This window comes from Xenopus laevis, chromosome 6L (assembly GCF_017654675.1).
Source record: "Xenopus laevis strain J_2021 chromosome 6L, Xenopus_laevis_v10.1, whole genome shotgun sequence".
Lineage (NCBI taxonomy): Eukaryota > Metazoa > Chordata > Amphibia > Anura > Pipidae > Xenopus > Xenopus laevis.
Genome location: NC_054381.1, coordinates 19,140,708 through 19,157,944, shown reverse-complemented (window position 1 = coordinate 19,157,944; position 17,237 = coordinate 19,140,708). Strand labels below are relative to the sequence as shown.

Genomic DNA, 17,237 nt, shown 5'->3' with positions numbered 1-17,237 from the left:
TGCTAGGTTCCAAATTACTCTAGCAACCATGAACTGATTTGTATAAGAGACTGAAATATGAGAGGGTCTGAATAAAAAATAAGTACGGGTATGGGATCTGTTATCCGGAAACCCGTTATCCAGAAAGCTCCAATTACAGAATTGCCATCTCCCATAGACTCCATTTTTTCCACATTTTTAAAAATGATTTCCTATTTATCTGTAATAATAAAATAGTACCTTGTACTTGATCCCAACTAAGAAAAACAGCCTATTGGGTTTATTTAATGTTTACATGATTTTCTAATAGACTTAAGGTATGAAGCAAGATCCATTATCCATAAAACCACAGGTCCCAAGCATTCTGGATAACCGGCCCCTTACCTGTAATAATAAGTAGTAATAAGAATACATTTTTAGCCTTAGAGAGCATTTGTTTTTTAGATAGGGTCAGTGACTCCCATTTGAAAGCTGGAAAGAGTCAGAAGAAGAAGGCAAAACTGTAAAGAAATTTAAAAGTTGCTTGACATTAGCGCCATCCTATAACATACTAAAAGTTAGCTTAAAGATGAACCACCCCTTTAAGCCTTTAGCCTTGCACATACCCTATCTGCAGTCTGATTGGTAGATATGTTTCATGTCTTAAGCTGACATAAGCAATTAGAACAATCGCACACCGTTGGAAAGATCAGCCCGGTGCACAATATTAGAGGATCCAGCAACCTCACTTGATCTGGGTAGAAGATATCGGCACTTAAGGCATTACCGTTGCAGGGAGCACCCTGCTCGTTTATTGTGCGGAAATGCAACGTTTTATGGGGTCACGCCTCTTGGTCAAGCATGATGCTTGACCAAGGGGCGTGTCCCCGAAACGTTTTTATTACGGTACCCAGCAATTAAAAACCTGTTTTTTACCGGAGTGCCGTCCTGTTCATATATATAACTTTCGTAGGATTGCTGTCACGGGCAGAACATCGGCTCATCTGTTCTTTTTCTACTTTATTTGATCTGAATGGTTAGTGGCAGGTCGGGAGATGAGTAAGTCAGATTGTTCGAGGATTCGAACGATCGGATCTTTGCATCTATGGCCAGCTTTAGGGCTGCTCTTCATTCAGCCACATGCAAAATCCTGAGACTGTTGCAGACAAGTACTTACCCTTTGCTGGTGATGTTATTGTGTGTGTGCAGGTCAATCAGCACAGGATGATGCTTTCCATGAGCCCCGACGAGCAGCACTACGACAAGGAAGAGCAACTGGAAGAAGAAAAACTGACCCAAAAGGTCAAAGCTTTGTCTGAAGAAGAAAGAAAGCAAATTTATGAGAAAGGTTCCAGCCAAACTTCTGTTATAAGCAGTTTCTGTCGCCATATGAACAGTTATATTTATACACACACAACCCCCTGTTATACTTAGATATGTACCACATTTGGGTAGGGATCTGCAGCAGAATTTTTTTTTATGTATCAATAATGAGAATTTTTTCGGCATGAGAAGGAAACCAGCAGACGAGAACCATTGGTGTTACCGTTCCTTTTAAAGGGGTTGTTCAACTTTGAATTAACATTTTATATAATTTGTGGGTGTTGAGTTATTTAGCTTTTAACTCAGCAGCTCTTCAGATTGCAATTTTATCAATCTGGTTGCTAGGGTCCAAATTCCCCTAGTAACCATGCACTGATTTGAATAAGAGACTGGAATATGAATGGGAGAGGCCTGAATAGAAAGATGAGAAAAAGTAGCAATAACAATAAACGATACAAATTAAATACTACAGACCAATTGAAAAGTTGCTTAGAATAGGCCATTCTATAACATACTAAAATTAAATTACCGTATATACTCGAGTATAAGCCGAGGTACCTAATTTTACCTCCAAAAACTGGGAAAGCTTATTGACTCGAGTATAAGCCGAGGGTGAGAAATGCAGCAGCTTCTGGTAAGTTCCAATCAAAAAATTGAGGGTTTCTGCTCCCATTGGAGGTGCCGGCGTCTCGTTTTTGGATGCCGGCGACTATTCTTGGGCGCCGGCGACCGTTTTTGCGATTGACCCGAGTATAAGCCGAGGTAGAGTTTTTCAGCATATTTTGGGGGCTGAAAAACTCAGCTTATACTCGAGTATATACGGTAAAGGTGAACCACTCCTTTAAGAGAAACCAACGTTTTCTGTCTGCATTCCCCATTGATATCAGAAGTGTTACTCATAGACAGGACTTTTCATAGACAGGACTTTTCCCATTCATGAGAGCACTATAAAACTTAAAAGTCTGGAAATCTGTAATGTCGGCTGTACCATATGATAGTGTACACTCAAACCCTCTAGAGTAAACTGTTTTAGCCCTGTTTACCTGAGGGATAAAGGGCATTTATTATTATCTGATGTTTGTCAGCTACAAGTAGTACAGGTATAGGATCCGTTATCTGGAAACACATTATCAAGAAATCTCTGAATTACAGGATGGCTGTCTCTCATAGACTCCATTTTATCCAAATAATGCACATTTTTTAAACTATTTTCTTTTTCTCTGTTATATATATATATATATATATATATATATATATATATATATATATATACACAAAAAAAAACAGCACCAGGGGCCTTTACTTGAAAAAAGTGTAATATTGTTATTATATGGTATGTAAAAGATGTTTCGGTCCCCCTTTGGATTTCCATTGCATAGGGGAAGCTACAAGGATGGAATGTGGAGCTGTCCAAGAACACACATATCTATCTATCATCTATCTATCTATCTATATACACATATATATAAATGTTTAATTTCACTGTATTGATCGCTTTTTCTTTGAAAATAATATGCTGTTTCTTTACATTTCCAGGTCTCGAGCTGATAAGCCTACAGAGCAAACCACAAGACTTTTCCTGCCTTCCTGCTCTTAAAGTGTCAGATATTGAGCCTCAGATTCCACTGACAGACTTAGAAATTGCCTATGCAGGTAATTTATTTCACCCAAAGGCCCGTAACAGCCTATATATACTTTATTCACCTTTCAGTTAACTTTTGGTATGTTATAGAATGGCTAATTCTAAGCAACGTTTCATTTTCTTCTTCTTCTTTTTTTTTTTTTTTTTTATATAGTTTTTGAATTATTTGCCTTCTTCTTCTGACTCTTTCAAATGGGGGTCACTAACCCTGTCTAAAAAAAACAAAAAAAAAACATGTTCTGTAAATGTATTGTTATTGCTACTTTTTATTACTCACCTTTTTATTCAGGTCTCTCCTATTCATATTCCAGCAGTCTCTTGTTCAAATAAATGCATGGTTGCTAGGGTAATTTAGACACTAGCAACCAGACTTCTGAAATTGCTGGAGAGTTGCTGAATAAAAAGCTAAAAAACGTGGCCATTTTTGGCTGACAACAGCGTAACGTGATGGATGTGATTAGTGATGTCACACTACTGTTATTATGTCACATTGCAGGTGATGTCCCTGTGCAATACTGCACTCAACCAACCAATGGAATGGTATATTTCAGGGCAGTCTCCAGTCTAAACACTCTTCCCGAGGAACTAAAGCCATATGTGCCCTTGTTTTGCTCTGTCATCACCAAGTAGGTATCAATAGGGTCTCATGACAGCCATTCTTACATATTTATACACAGTATTTGCTTCTTCCTCCAGCTGGAAAAAGATGGACAATAATTTAAAAAACTATAAAAAATAAATAATGAACAAATTCAAAAGTTTCATAGAATTAGCCATTCTATAACATTCTAAAAGTCAACTGAAAGGAGAGTTAAAGGGTAACTAAAAAAAGTAGTTATAAATGTTGTACATTGTTTTGTGCTTCTGTACCAGCCCAAGACAACCACAGCCTTTTAGCAGTAAAGATCTGTGTCTCCAAAGATGCCCCAGTAGCTCCCCATCTTCTTTTCTGCTGATTCACTGCACATGCTCTGTGCTGCTGTCACTTACTGAGCTTAGGGAACCACTCACAATATACAGTACACATAGAATAGAAATGTCACAATATAAGGCTGATTAGTAATTAATACAGATAATTACTACATGGCAGCACAGAAACCAGTGCAATTAGCATCAGAATTTAATAATCAGCCCTGTAGCATCAGCTTATATTACAGACCAACCTCATTTTCTGCTGGATAATTAGTGACGAGCCCTAAGCTTAGCTTCTCAACAGCTGCTCAGAGCCCACTGAGCATGTGAGTGTCACAGACACTTTCCAAGATGGTGACCCCCTGTGACAAGTTTGAAGTCCTGGATCATTGCTGCTAATGACAAGCTGAAACTTTGGGCTGGTGCAATAAGTTCACTATATAAAATATATGGCATTTTTAAATCACCTTTAAAGGTGACCACCCCTTTCATTTTATGGCAGCTGTCAGACGTGCATAGAATGCTTCTGTTTCAAATTTAGTGTAAAACTGCTAATATCGTGATGTCTTGTCACTTGCTTCTCAAGCAAATCGTGGTGTGTGTGTATATATAATATGAGCAGCAAGGCACATTCAGCAATATTATTGTGCCAGTAAGTGCTGTTGGAAACATTTAATATTTTGGGCTTTTGCTCTGGGTGATTGTGAGAGCAGGCAGCAAACACAGCAGTTTGTGTAACCACATGTCCTTGTTTTGTGCAGACTTGGCTGCGGGGTTTATAATTACCGGGAACAAGCACAACAAATGGAGCTGACGACAGGAGGAATGTCTGTGTGTCCCCACATCATATCAGATGACTCAAGTCTGGATACTTATGAACAGGTATATAAATAGAGGGGAGAAGTTGGATGTGGGTCGAGTTTTTCTTGACCCACATATCAATACATTGTCTCCAGCAGCATGGGACCCTCTGTACTTGCTGTGCCTCCTCAGTGAATGTATCTTCTTATCTATGTATGGGATCCGCTATCCACAAAGCTCTGAATTACAGGAAGGCCGCCTTCTATAGACTCCATTTTATCCAAATAAAATCCAGATTTTTAAAAATGATTTCCTTTTTTCTCTGTAATAATAAAACTTTACCTTGTACTTGATCCAAACTAAGATATAATTAATCCTTGTTGGGAGCAAAATAATCCTATTGTTTTTTTTTTAACATTTTAAATAGTTTTAGTAGACTTAACGTAATAAAAGTCAAGTTATAGAAAGGATCCGGTAAACCCCAGGTCCAAAGCATTCTGGATAACCGCTCCCATACCTGTAACAACAATGTTCTCCTAAAAGGAGAGTGCAGAGGAGATGGGGAGAGGCACAGACATTGGGGAAGAAGGAAAAGAATACATGGAGATTGGGGAAGCAGCAGAGAAGAGAAAGGAAGGCAGAGAACGTGCATGGAAAACAGGGATGCTGAGGGGTAAAGAGGGCTCCGAGATCATGGAAGTCATAGGGAAGAGGGGGCAGAAAGTAGAGAAAGAAGTGGAAATATCATAGAGACTGAGTGAGAAGTAAACTAATATTTTCTCTCATTTCTGTAGGGGATACTGTTCTCCTCTCTGTGTTTAGACAGAAACATGCCGGACATGATGCATCTGTGGAGTGAAATATTTAATAGGTGAGGATCTTATTGTATATCATATGTATTAGGGAATATAAACTAGTCATACTGTATATTCTTCATTACTAGTCATTTGTAAACCTGAAGAGTTCTAGCTTGTGCCTCAGGGCTACTGTTTGTGTGAGTGATAGATACAGCAGCCCCGTCATACTGAAGGAATAGCGTTTCCTACACATTACAGATATGGAGACAAACATCACTGAATTTGTGTTCTGAACCACTCCGTACCCATACAAACTCCGAGCCATTGTTCTAAACAGAGCTCTATATATAAAACACAAGTATATGTGTGTTTGTGTGTGTGTGTGTGTGTATATATATATATATATATATATATATATATATATATATATATATAATTTATTTATTCAGAAAACATTTCTAAATTTTATTCCTTTAAAGGAGAAGGAAAGGCCAAAATTAAGTAAGCTTTATCAGAAAGGTCTATATAAATATACCAGTAAACCCTCAAAGTAATGCTGCTCTGAGTCCTCTGTCAAAAGAAACACAGCATTTCTTTCCTTCTATTGTGTACTCATGGGCTTCTGTATCAGACTTCCTGTTTTCAGCTTAAACCTCCAGGTCTTGGGCTTGAGCATGCTCAGTTTGTTCCCCTCCCTCCTCCCCTCCTTGCTGTAATCTGAGCCCAGAGCTATGAGCGAGCAGGGAGAGACTCAGGCAGGAAGTGATGTCACACCAAGCAAATATGGCAGCTGCTATCCTAAACAAAGAGAGTTTCTAGAGCTGTTTACTCAAGTATGGTAAAGCATTCTGCAGAATAAATATAGTGTTATAGCCCGCACTATTGTGGCTAGTCTATTTGCAATAAACTGTTTCAGTAGCTTTCCTTCTTCTTTAAATGCCCTCCACCAAGATGGCAGAATTTGGAGACAAAAAAGGCCTCGTTTTAGCTACAGTGCACCTGGGAAATCAGCAGTATTGCAGTAACCCCTTTTATATTATTGCTCATTTGCTTTAGATAGGAAGGTCATTTGAACAGAGCCCCTATCCCTATGTGCTGTCTTTAGGATATACAGGAAACCTGTTATCCAGAAAGCTACCAATTAAGGAAAGGCTATCTTCCATAGACTCTCTTTTGTCCAAATAAAACAAATCTTTGAAACGGATTTACTTTTTCTTTGTAATAATAAAACCGTAGCTTGTACTTGATCCAAACTAAGATTTAATCAATCCTATTGGGTTTATTTAATGTTTATATGATTTTCTAGTAAACTTAAAGTATGATGATCCAAATTATGGAAAGACCTGTTATCCGGAAAACGCCAAAACCTGAGCATTCTGGATAACCGGTTCTATACTGTACCATATCTCTATAGCTTGTCATGTGCCTATTTTGCCACAAGATGTCACTTGTGAGACAAAAAGCACACCCACTACACATCCACATAACTGAACTACAAAAATAATAAAAAAATAAACAAACATTAGAAAAATGGTGGTCAGACTTCCTACTAGTTGCTGCCTTCGTGGTTGAGCCTTTTTATAAACTTGTATTTATTGTGCCGTGAGAAAAGGCTCTGAAAGACTGAGAAACATCTGGACTGTATCATGAGAGATTTTATCACCCATCCCCCTTTTTTACATAACGCAGAGGTACCGTAAGTTGGAATTCACGGTTATAGCTTCTATTAATTCTTTGTAGCCCTCATTTTGACGACGAGGAACGATTAAGGGTGCTGGTCCGTATGAGCGCCCAAGAAATGTCCAACGGGATCCCGGACTCGGGACATGTTTATGCCTCTATCCGTGCCAGCAGGACTCTCACACCCACAGGAGAATTACAGGAACTCTTCAGCGGAATGGACCAGGTACTGTCATCACTCTTGTTGTTCTAGAGTAACGTCTTTACATGCTACACCCAGAGATAACTCATAATTGACTTGAGCAACGGCCATATGTCTCAAATATTACTTAACAACCCTGAACCATAAGTACTGGCCAAGTGATCTTATAGCAAACATGGAATGGCTTCAGTTTCCCTTTTTGCCTTGTTTAGCTTAAAGGGATACTGTCATGGGAAAAAAAAAAAATTTCAAAACAAATCAGTTAATAGTGCTGCTCCTGAATTCTGCATTGAAATCCATTTCTCAAAAGAGCAAACAGATTTTTTTATATTCAGTTTTGAAATCCGATATGGGGCTAGACATTTTGTCAATTTCCCAGCTGCCCCTGGTCATGTGACTTGTGCCTGCACTTTAGGAGAGAAATGCTTTCTGTCAGGCTGCTGTTTTTCCTTCTCAATGTAACTGAATGTGTCTCAGTTGGACATGGGTTTTTGCTATTGAGTGTTGTTCTTAGATCTACCAGGCAGCTGTTATCTTGTGTTAGGGAGCTGTTATCTGGTTACCTTCCCATTGTTCTTTTGTTTGGCTGCTGGGGGGGGGGGAATAGGGAGGGGGATGATATCACTCCAACTTGCAGTACAGCAGTAAAGAGTGATTGAAGTTTATCAGAGCACAAGTCACATGACCAGGGGGAGCTGGGAAATTGACAAAATGTCTAGCCCCATGTCAGATTTCAAAATTGAATATAAAAAAATCTGTTTGCTCTTTTGAGAAATGGATTTCAGTGCAGAATTCTGCTGGAGCAGCACTATTAACTGATTCATTTTGGAAATTTTTTTTTTTCCCATGACAGTATCCCTTTAAAGGAGAATTCAACCCATAGTTTAAAAACCCTTCCTCTCCCCCCCCCCCCCCCGGGCAAATGCCCCTAATTTTTTGCTCGCCCCTCTGTGCAGATTCTGGCCTCGGAGTTCACAGCAGCCATCTTCTTTCTTCGGTCTTTTATTGGAAGTTTCGGCGCGTGCGCAGTTATAAATTACCGGTCGCGAACCACTGCGTATGCGCCAAAAGTCAGAAAAATTTCCAATTTTCGTTACTTTCGGCGCATTTGCAGTGGTATACTCCTAACTGCGCATCTGCCGAAACTTCCGATAAAAGACCGAAGAAAGAAGATGGCTGCTATGAACTCCGAGGCCAGAATCTGCACGGAGGGGTAAGTAAAAAATTAGGGGCATTTGCCCGAGGGGCAGGTAGGATGGGGGGGGGGAAGGAGGGGGGTCTACCCAGGGTAGGGGGGAGGATTTTTTTTTATTCCAGGTTGAATTCTCCTTTAAGAAATAGCAAAAATCAAAGCTCCCCAGTGATCAGAGTAGATCATAGATGTTCCCCAGATATTCCTGCCTCTGCTCCTTAAATTATAACCTTCTTGGCAATCAATAGAATAAAGTGAAATGGGCAAAATGGACCATAAATGTCAGATTTTTATATTTCAGCTTTTATCGATCAATCCCTTTCACAAGTTTTGCTTTGTTGCCAGGTGAAAATGATAAAGAGAATTGCAGAAATGCCGGATATGGGTTCAATATTACGAAAGTTGTCGCGGATTCGGAAATTCGTTCTGCTAAGTGACAACATGAGGTAAATTGTTCCTGTTGGCTCAATGTGTTGGCTTTTTTTTATCTTTGCAACTCCATGGATACTTGGAGCCAGCCTTATGGAGCAGCTGGCAGAAGTGACCTTTAATAGACACTCCCAAATTTTTGAGTTCCTAATTTTCAAGAATGTTTTGCAACATTTACAAATATTGTTGTGCTATAATATTTTACGGTTAAGGTTTTTCCGGAGTATAAGTTTTTGGCATATTCTTAATATAAAGTGACCTTTATATACAGGTATGGGATCTGTTATCCAGAAGGCTCTGAATTACAGAAAGGCTGTCTCACATTTTATCCAAATAATCCACATTTTTAAAAATGATTCTCAATTTCTCTGTAATAATAAAACAGTAGCTTGTACTTGATCCCAACTAAGATATAATTAATCCTTATTGGAAGCAAAACCAGCCTATTGGGTTTATTTAATGTTTACATGATTTTCTAGTAGACTTAAGGTATGAAGATCCAAATTACGGAAAGATCCATTATCCGGAAAACTCCAGGTCCCAAGCATTCTGCATAACCGTTCTCCTATCTCGGTGCAGTATTTAGGAATCTATTAATAAACAGAACTTCCTGTTGCCCAGGTGCTCCATAAATGCCGCCCCACAGCAGATGGAAACGGCCTCCAAGGAAATGGAACACTTCCTGACCGGAATAACTCGCAGCAAAAAGGAACGCAAAGCTATCCGACCCCATGTTGTTGAGGTACAGCAAAGTGAATTCAGGCTTCTTTCCCGTGTCGTGGCAAGGGATTGGTTGCAACTTGATTGGAACTTGACTGTTACAATAATAAGAAAAGGATTTAGTGTTGCAAGTATGGCTCACAGTTACTGTAGGTTTGTTCATTGTTGGGTGTATATACATTGAAAGTCATGCAAGTTCAGGCTAGACCTACATTATCTACCTGTGAGTGGCAACAGAGGTGTAACTGCAGAGGAATCAGACCCTGTAAGGCCCTAAATAATAAACTATTTAAATGTATCAACTTACCAATATTTTGGGGCCCTAAATTGAAATTGCTGTGGGTCCCAGTAACATCTACCGACCATGTTATTATATCCGAGTATTGTTTAAAACCTTTATTATTTATTGATTACTTATAACCTTTATGTTGTGTAACTAGGCAAGATAATGGGAGGGGTGGGGGGGTGGAAACTTTTTTTCTCCCCATTTACCCAAAAAAATAACTTGCTTAATGTTCCGCATTACAGAAATCATCAAATCCATCCCCTTCCGGAAGTGAAATCTCTCGAACAGCCACAAGAAAGTTGGTTGGTGTAAGTAATTATCCATAGAATTAATTTTTTTTCTTTAGATATTGCTGATCTAGGTAAATGGATTTAGAACGACAGTCCAAAGGATGGGAGACAACGGGGTCTGTGGTTTATTATCAAAGCTTAAAGGGATACTCTCATGGGAAAAATTTTTTTTTTCAAAATGCATCAGTTAATAATGCTGCTCAAGCAGAATTCTGCACTGAAATCCATTTCTCAAAAGAGCAAACAGATTTTTTATATTCAATTTTGAAATCTGACATGGGGCTAGACATATTGTCAATTTCCCAGCTGCCCCAAGTCATGTTTTCCGATGACAGGATCCCTTTAAGGAAAGTGCTAGGTTAATTTGGACCCTAGCAACCAGACTAATTAGGTGCTAGGGTAATTTGGACCCTAGCAACCAGACTAACCCCCCCCCCCCCTCATTTCTCCTCTTGGATCAAGCACTGCCTAACAGAGCCCAAAGCCCTGCAGCAATAAAGGCAGTTGGGTTTTCTTCTGGAGGAGAGAAACATGAATTTAAAGGGAACAAAACTGGCAGGAACTTCTTCATGCAAGAAGGAATTCACACATCGGCAGAATAAATACAAAGCAAAATAAAACTAGATTTTTCAAGGGCTTCTAAGCCCAAATATAACATTTTGCATATCGAATGCAAGTTTCCCTATATGTCCAATCTATATTGCAGATCAAGTTATTTTGTAAATGTTATAGTAACTGAAATCACATCTGACTGCCCCTTTCTCTTCTTTGCATTGCTGCTTCTGGCTAAATGTTTAATTGAAAGAAAGTTGCAGTACAGGTATGGGACCCGTTATCCAGAATGCCTGGGACCTGGAGTTTTCCGGATAACAGATCTTTACGTAATTTGAATCTTCATGCCTTAAGTCTACTAGAAATTCATTTAAACATTAAATAAACCCAATAGGCTGGTTTTGCTTCCAATAAGGATTAATTATATCTTGGTTGGGATCAAGTACAAGCTACTGTTTTATTATTACTAGGGATGCACCGAATCCACTATTTTGGATTCGGCCAAACCCCCGAATCCTTCGCAAAGATTCGGCTGAATACCGAACTGAATCTGGACCCTAATTTGCATATGCTAATTAGGGGTGGGAATGGGAAAACATGTTTTACTTCCTTGTTTTGTGACACAAAGTCACACATTTTCCCTCCCTGCATGCAAATTAGGATTAGGATTCGGATTCAGTTCGGCTGGGTAGAAGGATTCGGCCGAATCCGAATCCTGCTGAAAAAGGCCGAATCCCAAACCAGATCCTGGATTCGGTGCATCCCTAATTATTACAGAGAAAAAGGAAATCTTTTTTTAAAAATTTGGTTTATTTGAATAAAATGGTGTCTATGGGAGACATCCATTCCGTAATTCTGAGCTTTCTGGATATCGGGTTTCCGGATAAGGGATCCTATACCTGCAGTTGACTTAACTCCCCTGCAGGCAAGATGTGAAATTATAGGAAACTGTTGGCGATAAGCACATTTTGTTTGCAGTGAAAAAACGCCCATAGACTCCAATGTATTGAAAAAAAAAAAAAAACCTTGCACAATGAATTACGCAAATATTCACCGTTTCACAAATTTTTTGGCTAAGTTGAACAGATTTGGCTTCCTGTTGTTTTGTAATAAATATTTCCTTGGACAAGGAGCATGGTCATTTTAAAACAGGCACCGAATTAGCAGCTACAACAAATTCGATTTTATCATAGTCTGTACAAGATGATTTTGGGATAGTTCTTGCCCTGCAGCAAGATCAATTTGCAGGCAGGCCTGGATTTGTGGACAGGATAAAAAGGCCCGGGCCTAGGGTGGTAAAATGCCGCTGGTAAAATGCTGGCTGCAACTGTCCCCACCACACTCTGAACCTGGCACTTTGAACCCGCCCACCACTGCATCTAAACCCGCCCACCACTGCATCTAAAACCGCCCACCACCGCATCTAAACCCGCCCTCCCAGCGACGGAAAGTGGGAGAATTACAACAAGGTGAATAGCGTGACTTTGCGAGAAGGTTGGGGGGGTTGTGAAGGGTTGGGCAGTGCAGGAGATGTGTAAGCGGGATGGAAGGATAAGCGGGTCGGCAGTGGGGCAGGTGAGTGGGTTCGGGTCGGGCGTTTTAAAAATTCGGCCCTGTCTGCAGGGAGGTTTTTGTATCATAGCTCTTTAAACATATAAGTGTCACATTTTGACCATTTTAGGAAATAGTTATTTCATTGTTCTAATACGATTGTTACCGGTATTATTGTGTTTTTATTGTAGGATCCAACCTTCAAACCATGTCAGATGAAAACCCACTTCTGCCTGTCATTCCCAGTCAATTACATTGGCGAGTGCGTGAGGACCGTCCCATACACACACCCTGATTATGCCAGGTTAGGTGCCAAGGCGGCAAGTCCAGGAGGGAGAAAGCATCGAGGGGGCCAATGGACGGAAGGGGATTTTTGATAAACGGGGGGTTTAGTTCTCCTTTAACTGACTGTACTAACACAGCAAACAATGAGTGGTTAGCAGTATGGCATTTCTACAGGATACAGAGAATCTGCTTTAATACTCTATGATGTAAAATCATGTACTAAATGGTACGCACCAATCGGAAGGAGAAGCAGCAACCAAAATACCTCATTGGCCAAGAAGCAAATCTGTCTAATCCACTTGCTTTTATTTAAGTAAAATGTAGATCATTTGTAGCATGACCCAAACCCTGTACTATAGATGCAGATGTGTGTCCTGACTCCCTCTATATCACAATGAAACCAATGTATTTCTCTCCTTCAGCCTCCGTATTCTCGCACGGATCATGACCGCTAAATTCCTCCACGGAGAGATCCGAGAGAAGGGCGGTGCCTATGGCGGAGGAGCAAAACTCAGCTTCGATGGAATCTTTGGCTTTTACTCCTATCGGTGAGACATAAAAGAGATCTGAAGTCGCGTGTTATTTAATGGCCATGTACAAAACTGCTTAGATGCTGGAAAATATACAGTTGTTAATAATCCCTCCTATAATGTCCAGATATTCTGTCTCAGTGAATAACTATTGGCAGTAATGACTTGTCTTAGCTACAGTGGCTCCATGTTGTATCCAGTGTAGTAGGAGAAGGTAAGGAGGACAAGCATTGCATTGGCTAGAATGACTCCATGTTGTATTCACTGTAGTAAGGGGGAAGGTAAGGAGGAGAAGCATTGGATTGGTTAGAATGACTCCATGATATTTTGTCTTATTGAATAACTTTTGGCAGTAATGACTTGTCTTAGCTACAGTGGCTCCAGGTTGGATCCAGTGTAGTAGGGGGAAGGTAAGGAGGAGAAGCATTGGATTGGCTAGAATGACACCATGTTGTATATATTGTAGTAGGGGGAAGGTGAAGGTAAGTAGGACAAGCATTGGATTGGCTAGTATGGCTTCATGTTGTATCCAGTGTAGTAAAAGAAAGATAAAGGGAAGGAGGTGAAGCTTTGCAGTGACTCCATGTTGCATACAGTATAGTAAGGGGAATATAGAGGGAAGGAGGTAAAGCACTGATGGAGGGGTTAGGAGAATACAGAATACACAATGCTGTTCCTCCCCTGCTGTAGCTTTTTTCAGGGAGACGTCTCAAAGACCAACACCCATTTTTAATTTAAAGGAGAACTAACCCCTAAAAATGAATGGCTAGAAATGCCATATTTTATATACTGAACTTATTGCACCAGCCTAAAGTTTCAGCTTGTCAATAGCAGCAATGATCCAGGACTTCAAACTTGTCACAGGGGGTCACCATCTTGGAAAGTGTCTGACACTCACATGCTCAGTGGGCTCTGATTGGCTGTTGAGAAGCTAAGCTTAGGGCTCGTCACTAATTATCCAGCAGAAAATGAGGTTGGTCTGTAATATAAGCTGATGCTACAGGTCTGATTATTAAATTCTGATGCTAATTGCACTGGTTTCTGTGCTGTCATGTAGTAATTATCTGTATTAATTACTAATCAGCCTTATATTGTGACATTTCTATTCTATGTGTACTGTATATTGTGAGTGGGTCCTTAAGCTCAGTAAGTGACAGCAGCACAGAGCATGTGCAGTGAATCAGCAGAAAAGAAGATGGGGAGCTACTATATATATAATATAATCATATGGGTGTGTGTGTGTGTATATATATATATATATATATATATATATATATATATATATATATATATATATATATATATATATATATATATATATATATATATATATATATATATATATATATATTGCCTATGACTATATATATATATATATATATATATATATATATATATATATATATATATATATATATTATAGATCACTCTATTAAAACCACCAGACATCATGTCTCTCTACATGCAGAATTTTTGCTATATTTTTAGATTTTGTTTGTACTGGAATCAGTTATCTGAGAGAGCTCTAATACATCTGCTAGGAAAGGAGCCCCCCTATAAGATATATTGGATCATTCATCAGAGACCCAACTGCTGCATGAAGACAGAATGAGGAGAAACAGATGCGATAGTTCCCCTTTAAGCTTTAGTTCTCCTTTAAAGTAAAAAAAAAAACTGCCATTAAATGAACGGGTTTGGAGTTGCTTCACGTTATGCCGGCAGACTGAACATCCAAAGGGTATTGTGTTAGCACCACAAGGTAAATTCACGTATAAATAGGTCAGTAGGACGATACTGATAATATGTATGTTTTATATATTATTCTCTCTATTAAACACCTCGAGATGTGAGTCTACTGGATTCGGTGAATAAGGGAAGAAAATGACCATATTTTTTTTTATATTTTTCAGAGATCCGAATTCCCTGTCAACTCTGTCCACATTTCAAAAAGCAACTGATTGGGCAAAGTCGGGTCAGTTTAGCCAACAAGATGTGGATGAAGCCAAACTGTCGGTGTTTTCTGCTGTCGATTCCCCCATTGCTCCTTCTGATAAAGGTAAAGTTTCAGAACACGTTCGTTTAGTTCTGGATTAGACTCTGCGTGTCGCATTTGTTCTACTGAAGGGATTCTGATTCATTTGCCATTGCCAAGTTGTGATTTCCCGGATGCAATTTAATTTCATCAAACCATCTGTTTGTTTGTGCAACTCACTTGTGAACAAAAACATCCCACAATTTTAGTGCTCCTTAGTTGTCCCCATGAAACTGGCTACTGGGCAACATATACTGATGCTTTTACAACTGTACCCTCTTCAAAGTGTCCCATAATCTTATCATTTCATAATGTGTAAAGTCAGAATTCACACAGGTATAATTATAAGCCTTTATTTATATGGCACTGACCAAAAGCGGGAACGTTGGAACAGATTATTTTCACTTAAAAAGCCAAACAGGGGCACACAGACGGGGCACGCGGACAGAGACGGGGCACAGAGACCAAGAAACGCTGAACAGAGGCGACACACAGAGACCGAGACACACTGGAGGGCAGCACACCCACACCCAGGTGCTGTTGCAAAAAGTAAAATGGTGTATTCCAACGCTTCAGTTCTACACAGAGGACCTTTATCAATACATCACAAATCATTTGGTTTGGAGAGACTGTTTCTGATGTGCTCTGTGTAGAACTGAATCGTCCGCTTACCATTAATTTTTTGGCAATAAATAAAGTCCAATGAGTGCTCCGTGTTCTTCATACTGATCTTACTTTTTGCAGCAGCACCTGGGCTGTTTTTGGGGGGTTGAGTGCTCTGCCCTTCTTGTTTGTCACCCGTAGACTAAAGGTGGCCATACACGGGCCGATAAAAGCTGCCGACAGACCGAGTCGGCAGCTTATTGGCCCGTGTATGGGGGCCCCCCGACGGGCTTATCCGATCAAGATCTGGCCAGATCTCGATCGGATGGGATTAAAAATTCCGTCGGATCGCGGCCGCATCTGTTCGTTGATGCGGCCCCGCGATCCGACCGCCCGTTTGCCGAATGCTAGGATCCGATCGTTGGGCCCTAGGGCCCACGATCGGATCTGCCCGATATTGCCCACCTCAAGGTGGGCATATCGGAGGGAGATCCGCTCGTTTGGCGACATCGCCAAACGAGCGGATCTATCCATGTATGGCCACCTTTAATTCATTTTCTCCAAATTTTCAGCGAAATGAGTCCGATTCACCCGTCACTATTCCCCATCATTGCCGTTTTCATATGTAACGACTGAGCTGCTGTGTCCAACATTATTAGTGTGTGTGGAGTTTCCATGACTTGTGTGTCCATTTTATTCCAGGAATGAATCATTTCCTACACGGCATCTCTGACGAAATGAAACAGAGGCACAGAGAAGAGCTTTTCGCTGTCACCCATTCAGATCTAACGAACGCCAGTAACAAGTACGTTTTTGGTTATAAGTAAGCAAGGCAACCGCAGCCTGCGGCACCCAGTCTTTCAGTCTTAGAGGAGCCAGGCAGGAAAAAACACAAGGAGTAGGCTGGGAATACTGGGTAGTGTAATGGCAGAGATACACGCTCAGATTTGGGGAGATTTTTTCTTTTTTTTTTTTTTAAGATTCGGCGAGATTTAGTCGCCCAGTGATAAATTGCCTCTTCTTCCTGGAGGGGGGACTAATCTCCCCGAACTGCCTCCCGCTGGCTACAATCTAGATTTGTTTTCGAAATTTCCTCATGAGGCAACTTTGGGGGACTTTTTTAAACAAAGGGCACTGATTCTGGCCGGCGGGAAGGCAGTTCGGGGAGATTAGTCACCCAAAGAAGAGGAGATTTGTCGCTGGGTGACTAATCACCCTAAATTTGACCATGTGTCTCTGCCCTAAAAAGTAGGGATGCACTGAATCCAGGATTCAGCCAAGATTGGGCCTGTTTCAGCAGGATTAGGATCCCAAGTGCCTGGCCGAACCAAATCCGAAACCAAAAAATCGTGTAACTTTTCAGCACATAAACAAGGAAGTCAAAACTTTTTTACACTCCCCCCTTTATTTCCGGGTTTCGGTATTCGGCCAAATCTTTCACAAAGGATTCAC

The 17,237-nt window shown here is 40.2% G+C and overlaps 1 protein-coding gene across 2 annotated transcripts in view; it reads left to right on the top strand.

Annotated features, from left to right (window-relative positions):
* pitrm1.L (pitrilysin metallopeptidase 1 L homeolog) overlaps positions 1–17,237 on the top strand; it is a 45,264-nt gene that overhangs the window by 26,515 nt on the left and 1,512 nt on the right. For both annotated transcript variants that reach the window (XM_041565267.1, NM_001086512.1), the window contains 13 exon segments: positions 1,168–1,306; positions 2,818–2,934; positions 3,420–3,549; positions 4,597–4,717; positions 5,431–5,507; positions 7,174–7,339; positions 8,853–8,953; positions 9,558–9,678; positions 10,185–10,250; positions 12,527–12,639; positions 13,043–13,168; positions 15,061–15,206; positions 16,488–16,590. In XM_041565267.1, coding sequence (XP_041421201.1) covers positions 1,168–1,306; positions 2,818–2,934; positions 3,420–3,549; positions 4,597–4,717; positions 5,431–5,507; positions 7,174–7,339; positions 8,853–8,953; positions 9,558–9,678; positions 10,185–10,250; positions 12,527–12,639; positions 13,043–13,168; positions 15,061–15,206; positions 16,488–16,590 — 1,526 coding nt within the window.